Genomic DNA, 21,601 nt, shown 5'->3' with positions numbered 1-21,601 from the left:
TAGCCTTTCCTTTAGCCTTGGTACTGAAGGTCATATTGCTTGTCCTGGATGTTTTCTTCTCTTCCATCCCAAAGGCCAATGTTGCCCTCATTTTATCTACCTACTTCCCTGGGGAAGCAAAGCTTTTTTTTTTTTTTTTTAAAGATATATTTATTTATGTGAAAGGCAGAGTAACAGAGTGAGAGAGCAAGAGAGAGAGAGAGCAAGGGGGAGAGGGGAATCTTTTATCCTCTGGTTCATGATTCAGCCAGGGCTGGACCAGCCTGAAGCCTGGAGCTCAACTCCATCTGGGTGTCTCATTTAGGGGTCAGGAACCCAAGTATTTGTGCCATCTTCGTTGAGCCAGCACTCAAACCGGCATTCCAATATGGAACACAGGCATCACAAGCAGTGGCTTAACCTGTTTTGCCTCAGTGCCCACCCCAAAGTTCTTTTTTCAAGTTTTAAAAATGTCTGGCCGGCGCCGCGGCTCACTAGGCTAATCCTCTGCCTGGGGCGCCAGCACTCCGGGTTCTAGTCCCGGTTAGGGCGCTGGTTCTGTCCTGGTTGCCCCTCTTCTAGTCAGGCTCTCTGCTGTGGCCCGGGAGTACAGTGGAGGATGGCCCAAGTGCTTGGGCCCTGCACCCACATGGGAGACCAGGAGGAAGCACCTGGCTCCTGGCTTTGGATCAGCGCAGCGCGCTGGCCATAGTGGCCATTTGGGGGGTGAACCAACGGAAGGAAGACCTTTCTCTCTGTCTGTCTCTCTCTCTCACTGTCTAACTCTGCCTGTCAAAAAAAAAAAAAAATGTTCTTATTGAGATGATGTTTTAGAAAGAAATCTGTGTTTGCTTTGCAAGAATTTCGTTTCCCCACCTGTGTAGGAAGGACAGATGGCTAGAATGTGCCTGTGTCCCTGATCTGTTGGGAGTATCTGTTGGGTGGGACCTTTTCTAGAGGTGTGTCTGGAAGTCAATCAGCTCTGAAAAAAGTAAATAAATGAAAAGGAAGGAAGAGAGAAAGCTCTAACTTGCAATGCTGGCTGGTTTCCGTGTATAAATCCCCGCCCCTGGGCTGACCGCAGGCTCCATCCTGACACTCCTGGCAAGAGAAGAGCAGACTCTGCCCTCTAGGGCTGCACTAGCAGGCTCTAGCGCCCAGTGCCACCTCCTGGCTGTGCCCGCTTCCTCCCTTAGCCCCCAGTGTACTTATTCCCACAACTACCGTGAATGTGACCTGCAATGGAGAGTCTGGTCTCTGACCACAGAAATCCCCCAAGCCAACATTCCTTTACTTGGGCTGGGCCCACGTGGCCATGCCCTTGTGGCCTGGACTCAACTAGGGGTCCACAGTCCAATTTTCTGTCTCCACTGACTTCCTCATGTTCTCCTGATTCCTCGTCATCTCTGAGTCCCAAGGTCCATCTCAGCCATTCCAAGAGCAGCTTTGGGAGTAAACTATTTCCCCTTCCCACCCTTGCCTGGGTGAGCTCACTGGGCTGTGGGGTGGGACTGTGGCCGTTACCCCACTCACTTGCACCTCCTGAGAGCTGGATCTTCATGTCTCCTGCTTATTACTTACCAGGCCTGGATGGCTGCTTCATCTCTTCATTTCCCTTTCTTCAATCCGTCCTCTTGCTCTTGCTCTCTGGGCACATCTCCTGGTTTTACTTATTATTGATTTCTGCAGAAGATGGTAGAGATGAATGGATTAAAAAGTACTCCAACTGCCTACACCACTTGTGATGGCATTAAATTCGATTCTCAAACTAAACTGTGTATAAAACGCAGTTTAGGGTGCTGGTTTAACAACACTGGCCAAATCAGAACCAGTAGGGTTGGGGTCAGGAGTCTGTATTATATATACATATTTATATTTTATTTTATTTATTTGAAAGGCAGAGTTAGAGAGAGAGAGGTAAAGACACGGAGAGAGAGAGAGAGAGAGAGAGAGAGAGAGAGAGATCTTTCATTTGCTGGTTTACTCCCCAAATGGCCACAATGGCCAAGATTGGGGCAGGCTGAAGCCAGGAGCCTGGAACTCCATCTAGGTCTCCCATATGGGTATCAGGGACCCAAGTACTTGGGTTTTCTTCTGCTGTTTTCCCAGATGCATTAGCAGGGAGCTGGATGGGAAGTGGAGCAGCTGGGACTTGAATCGGCCTCATTTGGGAGGTTGGCATCACAGGTGGCACCTTAACCCACTGCACTGCCATGTTGGCCTCAGGAATTTCTATTTTTAACCTGAAGATGCAAGTGGTCTAAACACCATGCTGTGGTAAACGACCTTAGAGTTATGCTAATACGGTAGTTACTAGCCACACGTGGCCACCAAGCACTTGACATGCCCAGTGCAAACTGAGATGTGCTATATCTGCAAAATATACATGATTTTGAAGATGACAAAAAATGTCAGTTTTTTCATATTGATTATGTGTTGTTAATATTTTGGATGTATTGGATTACATAAAGGGTTTTTTAAAAAATATTTATTTATTTATTTGAGAGGTAGTGTTAAGAAAGAGGGAGAGACAGAAGAAAGATCTTCCATCTGCTGTTTTTTTTCCCCAAATTGCCACAATGGCTGGAACTGGGCCAATCCGAGCCAGGAGTTGGTGCAGGGGCCAAGCACTTGGGCCATCTTCCTCTGCTTTCCCAGGCCATAGCAGAGAGCTGGAGTGGGAGAGGGGCAGCTGGGACTAGAACTGGCTCCATAAGGGATGCTGGCACTGCAGGTGGTAGATTAACCTACTGAGCATTGGTGCCGGCCCCAAGTGTATTCTTAAAATGAATTTCCCTTTTGCTTTTTACATTTTTCTTATTCTCAGGTTGCTATGTTATATTTCTTTTTTTTAAAGATTTATTTTTATTTTTTACTTGAAAGAGTTACACAGAGAGAGGAGAGGCAGAGAGAGAGAGGTCTTCCATCCACTGGTTCACTCCCCAGTTGACCACAATGGCCGGAACTGCGCCGATCCAAAGCCAGGAGCCAGGAGCTTCTTCCGGGTCTCCCACATGGGTGCAGGGGCTTAAGGGCTTGGGTCATCTTCTACTGCTTTCCCAGGCCACAGCAGAGAGCTGGATCGGAAGTGGAGTATCCGGGACTAGAACCGGCGCCCATATGGGATGCCAACGCTTCAGGCCAGGCGTTAACCCAATGCACCACAGCGTCGGCCCCAGGTTGCTATATTATATTTCTATAGGGCAGCACTGCCTTAGAGAGTTCGTGGTGACCTTGGGTATGGGAGTAAATGGCCTCTAAAGTGTGCAAAATGTTCCATGTCTCTCCTGGGGAGTCCAGCGCTTTCATTAAATTCTCAAACCACTTGGTGCTGCAACAAAAGTTGAGGATCGCTCGCCAGACTCTAGTGTGGCGATTTTAAAGCACTAAGAGCTCCATTAGTTCATTCTGTTTCTATTCTGTAATAATCCAGCACGTTCTGGACTCTACTCCCCTTTCACAGGATAAGGGCACCGAGGTTCAGAGAAGTTATGTAGCCTACCCGAGGTCACACAGCTGCCTAGTGCTAGGTTTGGACCCTTCTGTCCAGCTACTCACACAGAGTAGGCAGCTTTATTGGGCAGTCTACCTGTAATTTCTGGCTGACATAGTAAGCTGATCACTTGCTAGGGCTTATCACTGAGATGATCACAAGTCCAAGTTTGCCTGTAACAGTCCCAGATTGTGCCTTTAATCCTGTTCCAATTATTAACAACGCCCTCTTCGCTCTGTGCTCTCAAAATTGTTCCTACGTTTCATCTGCTACTCCATGCTGCGGCCATCCAGGTAGGGCTCTTGTGAGCAGGGCCCTTTTATGAGCCTCTGCCTTTTTTTTTTTTCTTTTTTTTTTTTTTTCAGTATAAAGCTTTTATTTTGTGGTCTCAGCATCATACAAACTGCTGTCCTGGTTTTCCAGCATCTTCAGAGTGACAGGAATGCCAGCAAACAGTGACCAAAGGCAAGAAATCGGTTCAGGCATCTGTGCTGTGCAGCCTTTCTGCGGGGATTGGCACCTACTTTATTTCCCTCGGTGACACCTGCTTTGACCAGGGAGTTTCGCCCTTCCCCAGTGAGCTTGCTCGACCCCGTGTGGTAAACCCAAGAGCTGCACCGATAGAGGTGGTTATATCCTGATGCTGTAATCTGGTCAAGACGGAACCTCAGGTCAGCCGCCTGCACGATGGGAATAGGAATACCTACCCTGCTGGCCGCACAGGTTTGCAATGCAGAGCAAACAAATTATTGTATCCGAATAAAAGTGGGAGCTATAAAGGAGTTTCATTCATAATAAGAAGGAAAAACTGGGGGGCCCGACCTTGTGGCATAATGAGTAAAGCCACTGTCTGTGATGCTGGCATCCCATGTGGGTGCTGGTTTCTATCCTGGCTGCTCCACTTCTGATCCAGCTCCCTGCTAATGGCCTGGAGGGGTGGTGGAGGATGGCCCAAGTGCTTGGGCCCCTTCACCCGCGTGGGAGACCTGGAAGAGGCTCCTGGCTTCAGCCTGGCCCAGCGCTAATTGTTGCGGCCATCTGGGGAGTGAACCAGCAGAAGAAAGATCTCTTTCTCTCTCTCTGTGCTCTGACTTTCAAATAAATAAATAAGTCTTTAACAACAAAAGATGAGGCCAGCACCATGGTGTAGCAGGTAAAGCCTCCTTCTGCAGTGCCGGCATCCCATATAGGTGCGTATTTGAGTCCTGGATGCTCCACTTCCGATCCATCTCTCTGCTATAGCCTGGGAAGGCAGTAGAAGATGGCCCAACTGCCTGGGCCCCTGTACCTGCATGGGAGACCTGGAAGAAGCTCCTGGCTCCTGGCTTCAGATTGGCCCAGCCCTGGCTGTTGTGGCCATTTGGGGAGTGAACCAGTAGATGGAAGACCTCTCTCTCCCTCTGCCTCTGTCTCTCTGTAACTCTGTCTTTCAAATAAATAAATAAATCTTAAAAAAAAAAAAAGAAGAAAGGAAAGAGAAGGGCTGAGTGAGGCTTCTGGATGATGTAAAATGGGATAAAGATGGGTCCACAGTATTGACTTTCTTCTCTTTCATGCACCCTTGGTGCTTCTTCCCTCATTTCACACCCACAACCTGGTCTGTGCATGCGTGCATGTGTGTGTGTGCGTGTGTGTACGCATTCCCTGCTGGTGAGCTTGGCATGAGGTAGACCTGCTGATGGAGTCCAGATGCCGTTCTCAGAGGCACTGCCAGATTAACCCTTTCCACTGTGGGAAAAAAGCTACGCAACTGTGGAAAGCAGATGGCAACGTGAGTGCTCACCCATCCCAGGTTGCTCTGCAGCCCACGAACCATCGAATCAGGAAGAATCAAAGGCCTGGCTGCAGGTGAGTCATGGCGCGGAGCTGCCAAGCGACTCTGTTTTCCTTCCAGGTCTCGACCCTGCGGGCCCTTTATTCAACGGGAAGCCTCCCCAGGACAGATTAGATCCCAGTGATGCGCAGTTCGTTGATGTCATCCATTCCGACACTGACGGTAACATTCCTGTCCTTGTGGATGTGGGACCCCACCCCACCCCCACCCCAGACCCACAGAGTCTCTCCCTGGGGGTAGCCGCGTGCTGGGGCAGGTCCAGCTCCTCTAGATTTCTTTTTTTCCTAGGGCAGGATTCCAAAGCCACAGAAATACTAAGAGAAACTGGTTTAATGCAGGCACCCGGGACCCCATGCTGGAATGGGGATGGGTTTCTCATGGTCTCTTCTTAATTTTAAAAATGACCATCAAGGACAGGCTGATTGGCATACCACATGGACAGATATTTCCACGCATGCATCTGGGTTTGGATGCATGATTTCCTGGTTTTGCTGGTTCTTTCTCATTATTTCTTTAAGCTGACAGCTAAGTTCCGGCTTTGTGTCTCATGTAGGGTGACTCTAACCCACTAGCTCTCTGGATCTTCCTGGCCATTTCATGGTGCTGAATCCACACCCAAGTGTGACTGAGTACATGTCATGGGGGTCAGGGTGATGTTCAAGCATGGGCATCTGTATCCAGATGTCTGGGAGAGAAGCTGGAGTAAGAACATGGGGAGGTCTGAGGAGACACAGCAGAGTGGTCCTGTTTGTGATACAACCCCCAAGACTCCCGAGACCCCCAGGGATACTCTGACGTGGTATCCAGCCATTTTTGCCTTCGAACAAAGATCTCTGTGAAACAGCTGCATTCTTACTGTGGTGTTTGCAAAGTATTAAGTTTCTCAAGGGCAGTACCTCAGTGTCATATTAGCGCTTGATCAAATAGAGCCATTTATTTCTTATTTTTGGGAAGTGAATTTTGAAGGAGAGGGTGGGGCTTAGAGTCAAAGGTGAACTCCAACTCCAACTCCAACTCCTCTGGCCAGGTGCTGCTCCTTCTCTCAAGGTTGTGTTGTTTCCTGAAGTCCCCTGAGCCTCGTATCTTTATTTGTTATGTTACTTCATCTGAGTTTAGGAGACACATATGTAAAACACCTAGTATGAGGCCCAGGGACACATGCAGGGTGATATATGATATTATATATATCTCAACATGTAGTGACTACTGTTATTACCATGATGCACTTCATATATGCACATATGTATGTATACATAATTATGAGTAATACTTTATCAAACATTTTACTGGTTGGTTTGGGGGTTCATGGTTAAAGAAAATAGGTATTGAAAATTTGTTTAGAACCCCTGTTCTAGAAGTGTTTCTAATATTTTTACCATCTTAAGTCCCAAATCTTTAATGATTTTTGTCTCCTAAGTAAAAATATCCATTTCTCCTGTTTTCCATTTGTGAAGATGAAGACAGGGGTCATTATGCCAGCCCTACAAGTGAAAGTCTTAGATCTTAGATAAGTACTGGAGGAAGTCAATTCCATCATCACCTTCACAGTCCCCTAGTTGGAAACCATTAGTTTCGCAGCTAACTATTGGGGTAACGTTGGGCAAAGTATTTAACTAGGTAGAACAATAATTAAAACAGTAACAAAAACAATAATAATAAATCTCTACCTATATCCTACTGGCAATGAGCTATGAAATGTGAACATTCAAACTTCTGTAAAAGTATAGTATGCTCTCTTCTAGCACTGGGCTATAAGGAACCATTAGGAAACATAGACTTCTACCCAAATGGAGGAGTGGATCAACCTGGTTGCCCCAAGACAATCTTTGAAGGTAAATACAGACACTTTATATTTTGTCCGAGGTTTGAAGAAGGCACATTTTAAAAATCTGTTATTTTTCTAGGTGGAGCCATTTTTAACAAAAGATTTCATTTATTTATTTGAGATGTAGAGTTACAGCGAGAGAGGGAGCGAAGAGAGAAAAGTCTTCCATCTGCTGGTTCATTCCCCATATGGCTGCAAAGGCTGGAGCTGTGCCCATCCGAAGCCAGGAGCCAGGAGCTTCTTCTGGTCTCCCATGTGGTGCAGGGGCCCAAGCACTTGGGCCATCTTCTACTGCTTTCCCAGGCCATAGCAGAGAGTTGGGTCAGAAGAGGAGCAGCCAGGATTAGAACTGGTGCCCATATGGCATGCTGGCACTACAGGCAGAGGCTTAATCTACTGTGCCACAGCACTGGCCCTGAAGGAGTCATTTTTAATAGAAAACAAATTTCCTGAGAATATGGAGGTGGTATATATTAAATCATAAACTAAAAGTTACAATTCAAATACATACCTTCTAAAAATTATAAATATATGATTAAAAGCTATAGTTAATTATTCCTCTCTCTTGAAAAGTGTATCTTTGGGGCTGGCTCTGTGGTGTAACTGGTAAAGCCGCCGCCTGCAGTACCGGCATCCTATATGGGCACCATATATGGGCACCAGCTCTCTGCTATGGTCTGGGAAAGCAGTAGAAGATGGCCCAAGTCCTTGGGCCCCTGCACCCATGTGGGAGACCTGGAAGAAGTTCCTGGCTCTTGGTTTTGGATTGGCACAGCTCCAGCTGTTGTGGCCAATTGGGGAGTGAGCCAGTGATGGAAGATCTCTCTCTCTCTCTCTCTGCTTCTCCTTCTCTCTCTGTGTAACTCTTTCAAATAAATAAATAAATCTTTTTTTTTAAGTGTGTCTTTGACCTAGAAATTCCACACTTTTCCTAGAGAAATAATGGGAAGTATAGACAAGAGTTAGAGAGCAAAAATCTTCAATGCAGCATTATTTATAACAGCTAAGTTTTAAAAATAATCTAAATGTACAGAAAAGGAAAGCTATTAAAGGAATTACAGTACACTCATACAAAGGAATATAATTATTAACATTGTGTTTTCAGAGATTAATGAAAATTCTTAAATATATTAAGTGAAAAGACACAAAACCATGTGATATAATCTCAGTTTATTTATTTTTTTAAGATTTTTTTATTTATTTGAAAGTTAGAGTTACACAGAAAGAAAGTTACACTGGTTCACTCCCCAAATGGCTACAATGGCCAGGCCTGGGCCAGGCTGAAGCTGGGATCCAGGAGCTTCTTCTGGGTCTCCCAGATGGGTGCATAGACCCAAGGGCCTGGGCATCCTCTAATCCTTTCCCAAGCTCATTAGCTGGGAGCTGGATTCAAAGTGGGGCAGCGGAGACTCAAACCAGCGCCCATATGGGATGCCTGTGCTGCAGGCTGTGGCTTTAACCCACTGCATCACAGCGCCAGCCCCTCAAGTTTAGTCTTTAGTTAAGACTCAAGGTTGTGTGCTATTCCCTTACAGGCACACACACACACACACACACACACACCATCTTCCATTCTGTAGTACAAAGTAGTTCTCAAAGTTTAACATGCATCACGCATCAGAATCATGAGAAAGGCTTGTGAAAACAGATTATGATACCACCCTCTCCGCCTCCCCCATTCCCTTAGGGCCAGCCCTAGAATTTACATTTCTAATGAGTTCCCAAGTTCTCTAATGCTACTGTTCTGTGATTTTGAGAGCTTCTGTGGTAAAGAAATAATCACAGGTTTGCAAGCCACATATACCCGGGCTGAAATTCCCTGATTCGCCACTTATTAGCGTGCAAAGTCAGGCTCTGTGCCTCAGCTTTCTCACCTCATTTTCTACATCTACAAAGTGAGGCTCATGCCACCTACTTCACATACTGTGAGGGTTAGCACTACATTACATAAGGCACCTGCTACATAAGATGTACCCTTCTGATTAGTGTTATTCTGGGACTTACACAATTTATAGATATCTGGTTTTAAAATACGTGAAAGAAAATTTCGGGATACTTAATTTGCCAAGTAAGGGAAAAAAAATTAAACGACAGAAGCATATCTAAACAGGCAGTGTCTTTAAAGCATACTTGCTTTAATTCTTGGCACAACCTTAATTTGATTTCATCTTTTCTCCTGTCACTTGCCAGCATGAATCGTTATGCATGACTTTTTTTTTTTTTTAATAAAAAGCTTTTATTTAATAAATATAAATTTTGTAAGTACAACTTTTGGATTATAACTGTTCTTCCCCCCCATACCTGCCCTCCTACCCCCAGACCATCCCCTTCTACTCCCTCTCTCATTCCATTCTTCATTAAGATTTATTTTTTATTATCTTTATATACAGAAGATTAACTCTATACTAAGTAAAGATTTTAACAGTTTGCATCCACACAGACATACAAAGTATAAAGTACTGTTTGAAGACTAGTTTTACCATTAATTCTCATAGTACAACACATCAAGGACAGAGGTGCTACATGGGGAGCAAGTGCACAATGACTCCCTGTTGTCGATTTGATAATTGACACTCTTATTTATGATGTCAGTGGTCACCTGAGGCTCTTGTCATTAGCTGCCAAAGCTACGGAAGCCTCTTGAGTTCACAAACTCTGACATTATTTAGACAAGACCATAATCAAAGTGGAAGTTCTCTCCTCCCTTCAGAGAAAGGTACCTCCTTCTTTGATGGCCCCTTCTTTCCACCAGGATCTCACTCACAGAAAACTTTCATTTAGGTCTTTTTTGCCACAGTGTCTTGGATTTCCATATGCGTCGGTTTTTATTTTTATTTTTTTATTTTTATTTTTGACAGGCAGAGTGGACAGTGAGAGAGAGAGAGACAGAGAGAAAGGTCTTCCTTTGCCGTTGGTTCACCCTCCAATGGCCCCGTGGCCAGTGCGCTGTGGCCGGCGCACCGCGCTGATCCGATGGCAGGAGCCAGGTGCTTATCCTGGTTTCCCATGGGGTGCAGGGCCCAAGGACTTGGGCCATCCTCCACTGCACTCCCTGGCCACAGCAGAGAGCTGGCCTGGAAGAGGGGCAACCGGGACAGACTCCGGCGCCCCGACTGGGACTAGAACCCGGTGTGCCGGTGCTGCAAGGTGGAGGATTAGCCTAGTGAGCCGCAGCGCCGGCCTTCCATACGCATCGGTTTTTATAAGGAGAAAATGGAACCAAGCACACTGAAGCTGTTAGCACAGTATCTGGCATGGGGTAGACGGGTGATAAGCTGTGTATGTGTGTATAAAACGTGTCATGTGCTATGATTAAATATTTCAACTACTCTGCTCTTTACCATTCCTTCTACAAAGCAGGGATGCAGTACTTTAAATGTGACCACCAGATGTCCGTGTACCTGTACCTTTCCTCCCTGAGAAAGAACTGTACCATCACTGCATACCCCTGCGACTCCTACAGGGATTACAGGAATGGCAAGTGCATCAACTGCGGCCTACCCCAAGGGAAGCCCTGCCCCCTGCTGGGTAAGTCCAACAAGCAGTTTCCCTATCTGATTCATGAACAACTTTTGTTATGAACCCCAGAACCACTTTACTATCTAAAAACGGGTCTCCAAACTATATTTTATTTATTTATTTTCATTGCATTTGAAAGGCAGAGAGACACAGACAAGACAGACAGGAACCTTCCATTGGCAGGTTTACTTTCCAAATGCCCACGACTCCATCTGGGTTTTCCATGAGGGTGGTAGGGACCCAAGTACCTGAGCTATTATCAGACCCTCCAAAGTGCGTATTAATAGGAAGGTGGATTGTAAGTGGAGGGAATGGGACTTGAATCAGGTGCTCTATTATGGGATGGGGCATTCCAAGTGATGACTTAATGGCTGCACCAAATTCCACCTCCCCCTGCAATATACACACATTGTATTACAAAAATAAAATGCATCTAAGGGCCAGTGTTGTGGTATAACAGCCTAAGCCACCACCTGTAACCCAGCATTCCATATGGGTGCTGGTTGGGGTTCCGGCTGCTCCACTTACTATCTAGCTCCCTGCTAATGGCCTGGGAAAGCGGTAGAAGATGGCTCAAGTACTTGCCCTTTCTCCCACATGGGAGATCTAGATAAAGCTATGGGCTCCTGGCTTCGGCCTGGCCCAGCTCTGGCCACAACAGCTGTTGGAGAGTGAATTAACCAGGCCAAAGCCAGGAGCCTGTAGCTTTGTCTGGGTCTCCCATGTGGGTTCAGGGGCCCAAGCACTTGGACCATCTTCTGTTGCTTTCCCAAGCCATTAGCAGGGAGCTGGATTGGGAGTGGAGTAGCTGGACTCAAACCGGCACATATGGGATGCTGGCATCTCAGGGTCAGCTTAACCCTCTATGTCACGATGCTGGCCCCATAAAATAACTCTTTAAAAAATGTATTTAGTTAGATTTTGTAGTCAATTTGTTCTTTGGACAACTGCAGTCTCATAATAAAGAATTAGAAAAGTAATCTGTATCCAGAAGGTAAGTACAACCTCCATGGACACTATCCTAGCATGAAGAAGAGGCTCCAGCAGTTTCTGAGCCCAGCCCAGACAAAGTCACTTTATACAGGCTGCCCCTGTGAGAACAGGAGCACTCTGTCACACAGCCTCTGCTGGGGTAAGGCCCACAGTGAGACCAGAGGCCATTCTGCCCGATGAGCCTCACAGAGTGATTCCTTCTCACGGGCTGGTCTGTGAATGCCCTCACGCCACGTCCTGGCTTCTGTGTGTGTAGGTAGGTCCAGTGAGGTCCAGCGAGGTAACAGATGCCATGGAGGATGCTGGGATATTTGCTTAGAAACATCCTAAGTGGTCAGGACTTTGAAACTGGGTGTCCATCAGGAATTTTTTTTTTTGCAAAAGAGAAAGCCCAAGTTCACAGCATGGCATGTTTTAGACAAGGATTTCTGAATCATCTAGGGAATTTTTTTTTTTTAATGGATGCTGGAGTGGGCACTGTGGCACAGTAGGTTATAAGCCACTGCCTGCAACACCCGCATATCAGAGCACCAGGTCAAGTCCTGGTTCTGCTCTTGATCCCAGCTTCCTGTTAATGCACTCTGAGAAGCAGTGGATGATGATTCAAGTGCTTAGGAGACCTACCACCAATGTGAGATGGAGCTCCGGGCTCCTGGTGTCACCCTGGTCCAGCCCTGGCTGTTGCAGGCATTTGGGGAATGAACTAGCAGATGGAAGATCTCTCTGTCTGTCTCTTTGTTGGGATACCTTTCAAGTAGATAAGAATTATAAGTTACATTCTTATAAATAAATAATACTGATTCTTGAGGTTCCACCCCCCCTCCCCAAATTAAGTCAGATTTTAGGGGCTGTTCTCCCCTTGGACACAGTAGTCAACATGGTTTCCTGCAAGCACAGTCATGAATGAACGCACTTTCTAGGTGACAAAGTTGCATAGCAAGCCCAGGATCTGTGTACCTTAGGGGCCCAACTATAGTTCTTCAAGAAAGTACACTGCTTTGCAAGAGTGATGCTATTTTAGGTATAAACCTGAATCTATTTTAATCTAGAAAGTACTTGTACTGCTGAAAAACATTAGGACTATTTTTAGTCCTTGCCAGTGGGAGTGAACCGCTCCCCACTCCCCCACACTGCCACTAAGAATCAGTAAAGGAGAAAAAGCCGCCCAGCTCTCAGGGAGCTACCAGGGAGACTGCCTGGTAGCCCTGCAGCTTCTCACCCTAGGGCTGGAGAGATGGGAAGAGGTTGCCAGGGTAGTGGTAGCTGCCATCCAATGCGCTGTTCTCATTACCTCTATTGCTTTTAGGTTTATATAGTATGTGATAACGTGATACTTTTCCAACTTGTTCTACAGGCTACTATGCTGACAACTGGAAAGATTATTTAAGTGAGAAAGACCCTCCAATGACTAAAGCATTCTTTGATACAGCTGAGAAGGAGCCATACTGCAGTGAGTGGTGAATATGGGTGTTCCCTTTTCTTCAACCCTTTTATTTGGGACATGGCTGAGTCTCAGGTTCCCAGCCACTTCTTGGCAGGTGAGAGCCATGGTAAAGCAGGCACTTTGTAGCTGGAAGGGCCCAGGGAAAATCCCGATTATATCACATAACAGTTGTATGATCTCTGCCAAGATATTTAGCTTCTCCTAGTCTCAGTGTAGTGCTTGGCAAAATGAGGGATAATCATGCCTACCTTCTGAATTGCTAGGATTAAAATCTCAATAAATCAGAGATGTTAACTTCACTGGATGGCCACTCTAATCACCACCAAGAGCTTTCACAAGATTGCTTGCTTTCCCAAGGAACATGAAAATGGGGTTGGGGAAAATCAGATATTAGCCACAATGATGGGTCAGTTCCAGTTCTAAGGCACCCATGATGACCTAAAGACATTTACTCAGGAGGTCGTGTGTCCCAGATGGGAGCTAAATGGGGCAGTACGTGATTAGGTACCCTGGGAAGCTCCTAGGAGTGCATCATTTTTCACTTTTCTTGGGAGCAGTTCTTTTTAGAGTTTGCAGATCACTGGGTTTCCCTCATCCTTGGAGCCATGTGTGGCAGCCCAGGATTTGACATCTGCTTTGTGTGCACTGGGCAAGCCCCTCAGCAATAAGGGATCATGACACAACTCCAGGGCGGGCCTGTTTCATAGGATCACTATCTCCCTGAGCCTCTTTCCCTTTCTCTGCAAGTCTCACCAAAAGGTGGCAAATCTGACTATCCTGAAGGGGTCACCATCTTCCCAAAACATCCTTGTATAAAATATTCAAGGAGGGGCTGGTGTTGTGGCACAGTAGGTTAATCCTCTGTCTGCGGTCGTCCTCTGTCTGAGGTGCCGGCATGCCATATGGGTGCTGGTTGTAGTCCTGGATGCTCCATTTCCATCCAGCTCTCTGCTGTGGCCTGGGAAATCAGTTGAAGATGACCCAAGTGCTTGGGCCCCTGCACCTGCGTGGGAGACCCGGAAGAAGCTCCTGGCTCCTGGCTTTGGATCAGTTAAAAAGCTTCAGCTGTTGTGTCCATTAGGGGAGTGAACCAGTGGATGGAAGACCTCTCTCTCTGTCTCTCCCTCTCACTGTCTGTAACTCTGACACTCTCAAATAAATAAATAAATAAATAATTTTTAAAAAGTTCAGGGCGGAAAAGCGGTTCTCTGAACACATTATGTGTTCTCACTTATTCAACAGGAGTTTATTAGGTGCCCATACAGCATTATTGCTGGGATTACAAAGAGGAACAATCACCCCTTCCCAGTAACTGATGTAGTATACATACTTTAGCTTTGTCTTTTTTTTAAAGCCCTGTAAGACATTCTTTAAGGAATATTTGTATAGATTTATTACTTTCTTATATTCTTTTTTTGTCTTTCTTTTTTTTAACTTTTATTTAATGAATATAAATTTCCAAAGTACAGCTTATGGATTACAATGGCTCCCCCCCACAACTCCCCTCCCACCCAAAACCCTCCCCTTTCCCACTCCCTCTCCCCTTCCATTCACATCAAGATTCATTTTCAATTCTTTTTATATACAGATCAGTTTAGCATATATTAAGTAAAGATTTCAACAGTTTGCACCCACATAGAAACACAAAGTGAAAAATACTGTTTGAGTACTAGTTATAGCATTAAATCACAATGTACAGCACATTAAGGACAGAGATCCTACATGAGGAGTAAGTGCACAATGACTCCTGTTGACTTAACAAATTGACACTCTTGTTTATGGCATCAGTAATCACCCTAGGCTCTTGTCATGAGTTGCCAAGGCTATGGAAGCCTTTTGAGTTCACCAACTCTGATCATATTCAGACAAGGTCGTAGTCAGAGTGGAAGTTTTCTCCTCCCTTCAGAGAAAGGTACCTCCTTCTTTGATGACCTGTTCTTTCCACTGGGATCTTTCATTTAGGTGTTTTTTGTTGTTGTTGTTGGTTTTTTTTTTTTTTTTTTTGCCAGAGTGTCTTGGCTTTCCATGCCTGAAATACTCTCATGGGCTTTTCAGCCAGATCCGTATGCCTTAAGGGCTGATTCTGAGGCCAGAGTGCTGTTTAGGACATCTGCCATTCAATGAGTCTGCTGTGTATCTGTGTATCTCGCTTCCCATGTTGGATTGTTCTCTCCTTTTCATATTCTTTCTCGCATTTTCCAAATACAGCAAAATGTGCTAAGTAGTTACGCGGGGAGTCCAGAATATGCCAGAAACTCCAAGTCAGGAGACTTAACTTAGCCTATGGGTCAAGAAAGGCTTCCTGGAGGAAATCCCATTAGGATAAAACCAGGCAAAGCAAGAGTGTCCAGGTGGGGGGAGGCCCAGGACCAAGAGAGAGCTTGGCAGTACAGAAAGGCAGGTGGTTTTGCCTGGCCAGTAAAGACAGGAGGGAAACAGGTAGGGTGGCTGACATGGCCTGTACTGCGGAAAACCTCGTCAGTCATGCAGGGTCTCCCGTGGCCATCAGTTTATCCTAAAACAGGCAGGAATTGAAGTGAACCAATCGTACTGAGAAGCAGGCCCTGAGATATCAGTCAATGAGGCAGAAACACTGGTTCGACTGTGGTGCCTGAGTATGGTACTGGACACCATTGAACTCTGCTGTCACTTCTGCTATTTTTACCAAACAGAAGAGAAAGGAATAGTGGGAAGTTCTGCCCTGGATCTCTGCAGAGGAACAAGAGACCAAAGGGACTCAGTTATCAGGGGGATGGGTTTAGGAATCAGCCCTTCCAGGGAGCAGCTGGGAGTTGCTCTCTTACCCTGTTCTCTCCCTGTTTTGCAGTGTATCATTATTTTGTGGATATTATAACTTGGAACAAGAGCATCAGAAGAGGGTCCATTACAATCAAATTGAAAGATGAAGCTGGAAACACCACAGAATCCAAAATCAATCAGTAAGTTGAACTACAATAGTTTGCAGTTTCCTGTTTTCCCTTTAGCTCAGAGATTCCAAATATGCCTATTTTCTTATTTATGGTTCTGCACTTCTGCTCTACAGAAGATGAAGGGCATATGTTTCCAAGCTGCTTGTCCAGTTGGTCTCCACTCCCAGCCTGTTTATAACTGGATTTGGTGCCGGGGATTTGCTTTCCTCCCTCCCTCCCTTTCCCTGCTCTCCTCTTACTTCCTTTGATGAAATATTTAATTGCAAAAGTCATCTTGCTTGCTGTAAGGATTTAAGCAATAAAGGAATATGCTGATTTTATCATTCCACATTAAACATACAAATCGAGACATCACATTGTACCCCATAAATATATACGATTGGTCAGTTATAAATAATATTAATTAAAAAACAATAAAGGAATATGCAACATAAAAGTACAAGTCAGGGCCGGCACTGTGGTGTAGTGGTTAAAGCCACCACCTGCAATGCTGGCATCCCATATGGGCACTGGTTCAAGTCCCGGCTGCTCCACTTCCAATCCAGCTCTTTGCTATGGCCTGGGAAAGCAGTAGCAGATGGCCCAAGATGGCTTCAGATCAGCCCAGCTCTGGCTATTGCAGCCATTTGGGGAGTGAACTAGCAGATAGAAGACCTCTCTCTCTGTCTCTGCCTCTGCCTCTCCGTAACTCTGTCTTTCAGATAAATAAATAAAGTCACTGCCCTATCCCCTCCAACAATCTCACCCCAAAGGCAAAAAGGCACATATATACCTCTATTTTTTATCAGCTCATAATATACATATATATAAACATAAAACATGTACATCTACTTTTGTGCACACATGTGAGGGGTCTTCAAAATGTTCAAGGAAAATATATATTGTAGAAAAGTATGAATAGATTTTGCGGCGCCGCATCTCACTAGGCTAATCCTCCGCCTTGCGGCGCCGGCACACCGGGTTCTAGTCCCGGTCGGGGCGCCGGATTCTGTCCCGGTTGCCCCTCTTCCAGGCCAGCTCTCTGCTGTGGCCAGGGAGTGCAGTGGAGAATGGCCCAAGTGCTTGGGCCCTGCACCCCACGGGAGGCCAGGATAAGTACCTGGCTCCTGGCTTCGGATTGGCGCGGTGCACTGGCCGCAGCGCGCCACCGGAGCGGCCATTGTGGGGTGAACCAACGGAAAAAAGGAAGACCTTTCTCTCTGTCTCTCTCTCTCACTGTCCACTCTGCCTGTTAAAAAAAAAAAAAGAAAACTATGACTAGATTTCAAAAATTTTTGCACCAAGATACTTTTAATTCCATTTTCCAGAAACTTTTGAAAGTATTCATACGTACACTCCTCATAAATACATGTTTCTGAATCATATATATGTATATATGGTATATATGCCACTGCTGGATTTTAGGGTATTTCTATTTTTATTGAGAATTTTATAAGTTTGGAATAAAAATGAGTTTGGAATAAAAATTTTATGAGTTGGTACAAAATTCTCAATCAAAATAGAAACACCCTAAAATCCAGCAATGGCATTTATACCTCATAAATATATATGTCTGTGTTTCTGAATAATATATATATTTCTGAAACTAAAACTCATAAAATATAATTTCTTTTTTTTTTAAAGATTTTATTTATTTATTTGAGAAGTAGAGTTACAGACGGTGAGAAAGAGAGAGAGAAAGAGAGAGAGGGAGAGAGAGAGGGAGAAAGGGAGAGAGAGAGAAAGTCTTCCATCTGCTGGTTCACTCCCCAAATGTCTGCAATGGCCAGAGCTGGCCTGATCCGAAGCCAGGATCCAGGAGCTTCTACTGGGTCTCCCATGCAGAACAGGGGCCCAAAGTCTTGAGCCATCTTTTACTGCTTTTCCAGGCCATAGCAGAGAGCTGGATTGGAAGTGCAGTAACCTGGACTTAAACTGGTGCCCATACAGGATGCCAGCACTGAAGGTGGTGGTTTTACCTGCTATGCCACAGTGCTGGCCCTGACTTGTACTTTTATGTTGCATATTCATTTATTGTTTTTAAATTAATATTGTTTTAAATTAATATTAAAAATTAAGCATAGCAGAGAGCTAGATTGGAAGAGGAGCACCCAGGACATAAACCAGTGCCCATATGGGATGCTGGCTCCACAGGTGGAGAATTAACCTACTGTGCCACAGCGCCGGCCCCAGAAAATGTATTTTCTTTGTTTTTTTTGTTTTTTTTTTTTTTTTTTTTTTTTTTTTTGACAGGCAGAGTGGACAGTGAGAGAGAGAGACAGAGAGAAAGGTCTTCCTTTGCCGTTGGTTCACCCTCCAATGGCCGCCATGGCCAGCGTGCTGCGGCCGGCGCACTGCGCTGATCCGACGGCAGGAGCCAGGTACTTATCCTGGTCTCCCATGGGGTGCAGGGCCCAAGCACTTGGGCCATCCTCCACTGCACTCCCTGGCCACAGCAGAGAGCTGGCCTGGAAGAGTTTTTTTTTTTTTTTTTTTTTTTGAAAATGTATTTTCAATAAAAATGAAAAGTACCCTAAAATTTGAACAATGATAAAGTGATTAATTTTAAAATTCCCATGTTAAAGAATGTTATGCATACACTGAAGTCACTTATGAAACATTATTATTTATGCTTATAATGTGCTAATTAAAAATGTAGAAAATCATAAAGTATAATGTTAGCTCAACAATTAAATAAATGAAAAATCCATGCTAAAATATTACACTGCCCTTTGCATTGAAGGAATAGGAGGTTTTTTGTTGTTGTTTTCAGCTTTTCCATTTTCTGATGGTTTATATTTTATATATATATATATAATATGTTCATTCCATCCATTTTTTTTTAATTTTTTAAAATTTTTTATTTTTTTGACAGGCAGAGTGGACAGTGAGAGAGAGAGACAGAGAGAAAGGTCTTCCTTTGCTGTTGGTTCACCCTCCAATGGCTGCCGCTCTTTTCCTGGTCTCCCATGGGGTGCAGGGCCCAAGCACTTGGGCCATCCTCCACTGCACTCCCTGGCCACAGCAGAGAGCTGGCCTGGAAGAGGGACAACCGGGACAGAATCTGGCGCCCCAACCGGGACTAGAACCCGGGGTGCTGGCGCTGCAGGCGGAGGATTAGCCTAGTGAGCCACGGCACTGGCCCATTATTTTTATAATCAGGAAAAGGGGGAGCGAAATCCTTTACTTTAAGCAAAGTAATGTGAGGCTTTTATTCATTTCCTCAGGAAATTTTCCTGGGACCTATTGTTTTATCAGCCACTTCGGCTGTCTCTTGGCTATAACCAGAATACTAAATAAGGTGTCAGCTGAGGGAACAGCGCTGGGGCGCAGCGGGTTAAAGCCCTGGCCTGAAGCTCTGGCATCCCATATGGGCACTGGTTCTAGTCCCAGCTGTTCCTCTTCCGATCCACCTCTCTGCCATGGCCTAGGAAAGCAGTGGAGAATGGCTCTGGTGCTTGGGCCCCTGCACCCAGGTGGGAGACCTGGAAGAAGCTCCTGACTCCCGGCTTTGGATCGGCCAGAGGGCTCAGTTCTGGCCATTGCAGCCATCTGGGGAGTGAACCAGCAGATGGAAGACCTCTCTCTGTGTCTCTACCTCTCTCTGTAACTCTGTCTTTCAAATAAATAAAATGTTCTTTCTTTCTTTTTTTTATTTATTTGACAGGTAGAGTTACAGACAGTGAGAGAGACAGAAAGAAAGGTCTTCCTTCCGTTGGTTCACTCCCCAAATGGTTGCTACGGCCATTGCTGTGCCAATCTGAAGCCAGGAGCCAGGTGCTTCTTCCTGGTCTCCCACACGGGTGCAGGCGCCCAAGCACTTGGGCCATCTTCTTCTGCTTTCCCAGGCCATAGCAGAGAGCTGGACTGGAAGAGGAGCAACCGGGACTAGAAACCGGTGCCCATATGGGATGCCAGCGCTGCAGGCAGAGGATTAACCATGTGAGCCACAGCGCCGGCCCAATAAAATAAATCTTTAAAAAACAAAACAAAACGATGTCAGCTGAAACTGGCAGTTTTGTCTTTGGGTTCAGTGTGTACACAGGTGTGGGTGGGTGGCTTGGAGGTCATTTTTGATGACCTTGGATCACAAAAATAAAAATAATTTGTTTATTAAATTAAGCATGTTATATACATCGGCTAATGCAACTCCCACTGAAATGCAGTGAGGCAACACTAACCTCCTTATTTTATAAATCTGCAAACTGAGGTCAGACAGGCTGAGTGAACTGGCCAGTATTACACAGCTGGTCATTGTGGCTTAGCTGCAATCAGAAGCAGATCTCTCCAACTCAACACTTATACTTTTTCACTTCATTATATCCCTCCCACTAAGCTGTGTTGTTTAATTCAGATTTTAACACACAGTAATATTTCATTCCTTTTAGTGGGCAAATAATACTTCATTGAATGTATGCAAGGGTATCTTAAACAGTTTGTGAAAAAATAGAATTAGATGATAACTTTATTTTGGTGCAAATTTTTTTGATATTTATTTATATCTTTTTCATAGCATGCATTTTTCATGAAGTTCTGATGACTTCTTGTATGTCACATTTTATTTATCAGCTGATAGGTATTTGGCTTGTTTCTGATTTCTGGCTACTAGGAACAATGCTGCTATGAATACGTGTATGCAGATTTTTGTATGGACATGTTTTCATTTCTTGTGGAAATGCATCTAGGAATTGCTGGGTCATACAGTAACTCTATAGCTAACATTTTGGGTACTACCACACTGTTTTCCAAAGCAATTCTACTACTTTACATTCCCACTGGCAGATACAGGATTCTCTGCATCCTTGCCAACACTCATTATTGTGTCCTTTTTAGAAAGTTTGTTCTTTTTTATTGTGGTAAAATACATAACATAAAATTTTTACCAACATAACCTTTTTCTGGTGCCCAATTCAGTAGTGTTAAGTGTGTTACATTGTCTAGAACTTTCTCCTCTAGCAAATGTGAAACTCCACGCTCTTTAGAACACTTCCCTTTCCCCCTCCCTAGGCTCTAGTACTTCCTCTGTGCAGACTCTGCCTTACATGGCTCATGGAAGGGGAATCACGTATCTCACTTAGCATATGTCCTCAAGTTCATGCATTTGGTGCATGTGACAGGGTTTTCTTCAGTTTTAGGGGTGAATAATGTTCCTTTGTATGTCCACAGCACATACGTTGTATATTCATCTGTTGATGTACCCTTTTTTTTTTTTTTTTTTTTTTTTTTGACAGGCAGAGTGGACAGTGAGAGAGAGAGACAGAGAGAGAGAAAGGTCTTCCTTTGCCGCTGGTTCACCCTCCAATGGCCGCCGCTGCAGCCGGCGCACCGCGCTGATCCTGGCAGGAGCCAGGAGCCAGGTGCTTTTCCTGGTCTCCCATGGGGTGCAGGGCCCAAGCACCTGGGCCATCCTCCACTGCACTCCCTGGCCATAGCAGAGAGCTGGCCTGGAAGAGGGGCAACCGGGACAGAATCCGGCGCCCCAACCGGGACTAGAACCCGGTGTGCCGGCGCCGCAAGGTGGAGGATTAGCCTATTGAGCCACGGCGCCGGCTGATGTACCCTTGAGTTGCTTCTACCTCTTGGTTTTCGTTGAGTAGAACTGTGA

General features: G+C 45.2%; 1 protein-coding gene across 5 annotated transcripts in view; it reads left to right on the top strand.

Annotated features, from left to right (window-relative positions):
* LIPH (lipase H) overlaps nucleotides 1-21,601 on the top strand; it is a 49,041-nt gene that overhangs the window by 18,558 nt on the left and 8,882 nt on the right. For 2 of the 5 annotated variants that reach the window (NM_001082106.1, XM_089330227.1), the window contains 5 exon segments: nucleotides 5,367-5,468; nucleotides 7,049-7,138; nucleotides 10,489-10,659; nucleotides 12,998-13,093; nucleotides 15,915-16,026. In NM_001082106.1, coding sequence (NP_001075575.1) covers nucleotides 5,367-5,468; nucleotides 7,049-7,138; nucleotides 10,489-10,659; nucleotides 12,998-13,093; nucleotides 15,915-16,026 — 571 coding nt within the window. 5 annotated transcript variants of the gene reach the window in all.

This window comes from Oryctolagus cuniculus, chromosome 4, assembly GCF_051225735.1.
Source record: "Oryctolagus cuniculus isolate XC-2025 breed Fujian yellow rabbit chromosome 4, ASM5122573v1, whole genome shotgun sequence".
In the NCBI taxonomy this organism is placed as follows: Eukaryota; Metazoa; Chordata; class Mammalia; order Lagomorpha; family Leporidae; genus Oryctolagus; species Oryctolagus cuniculus.
This window is presented reverse-complemented; position numbering and strand designations above follow the sequence as displayed.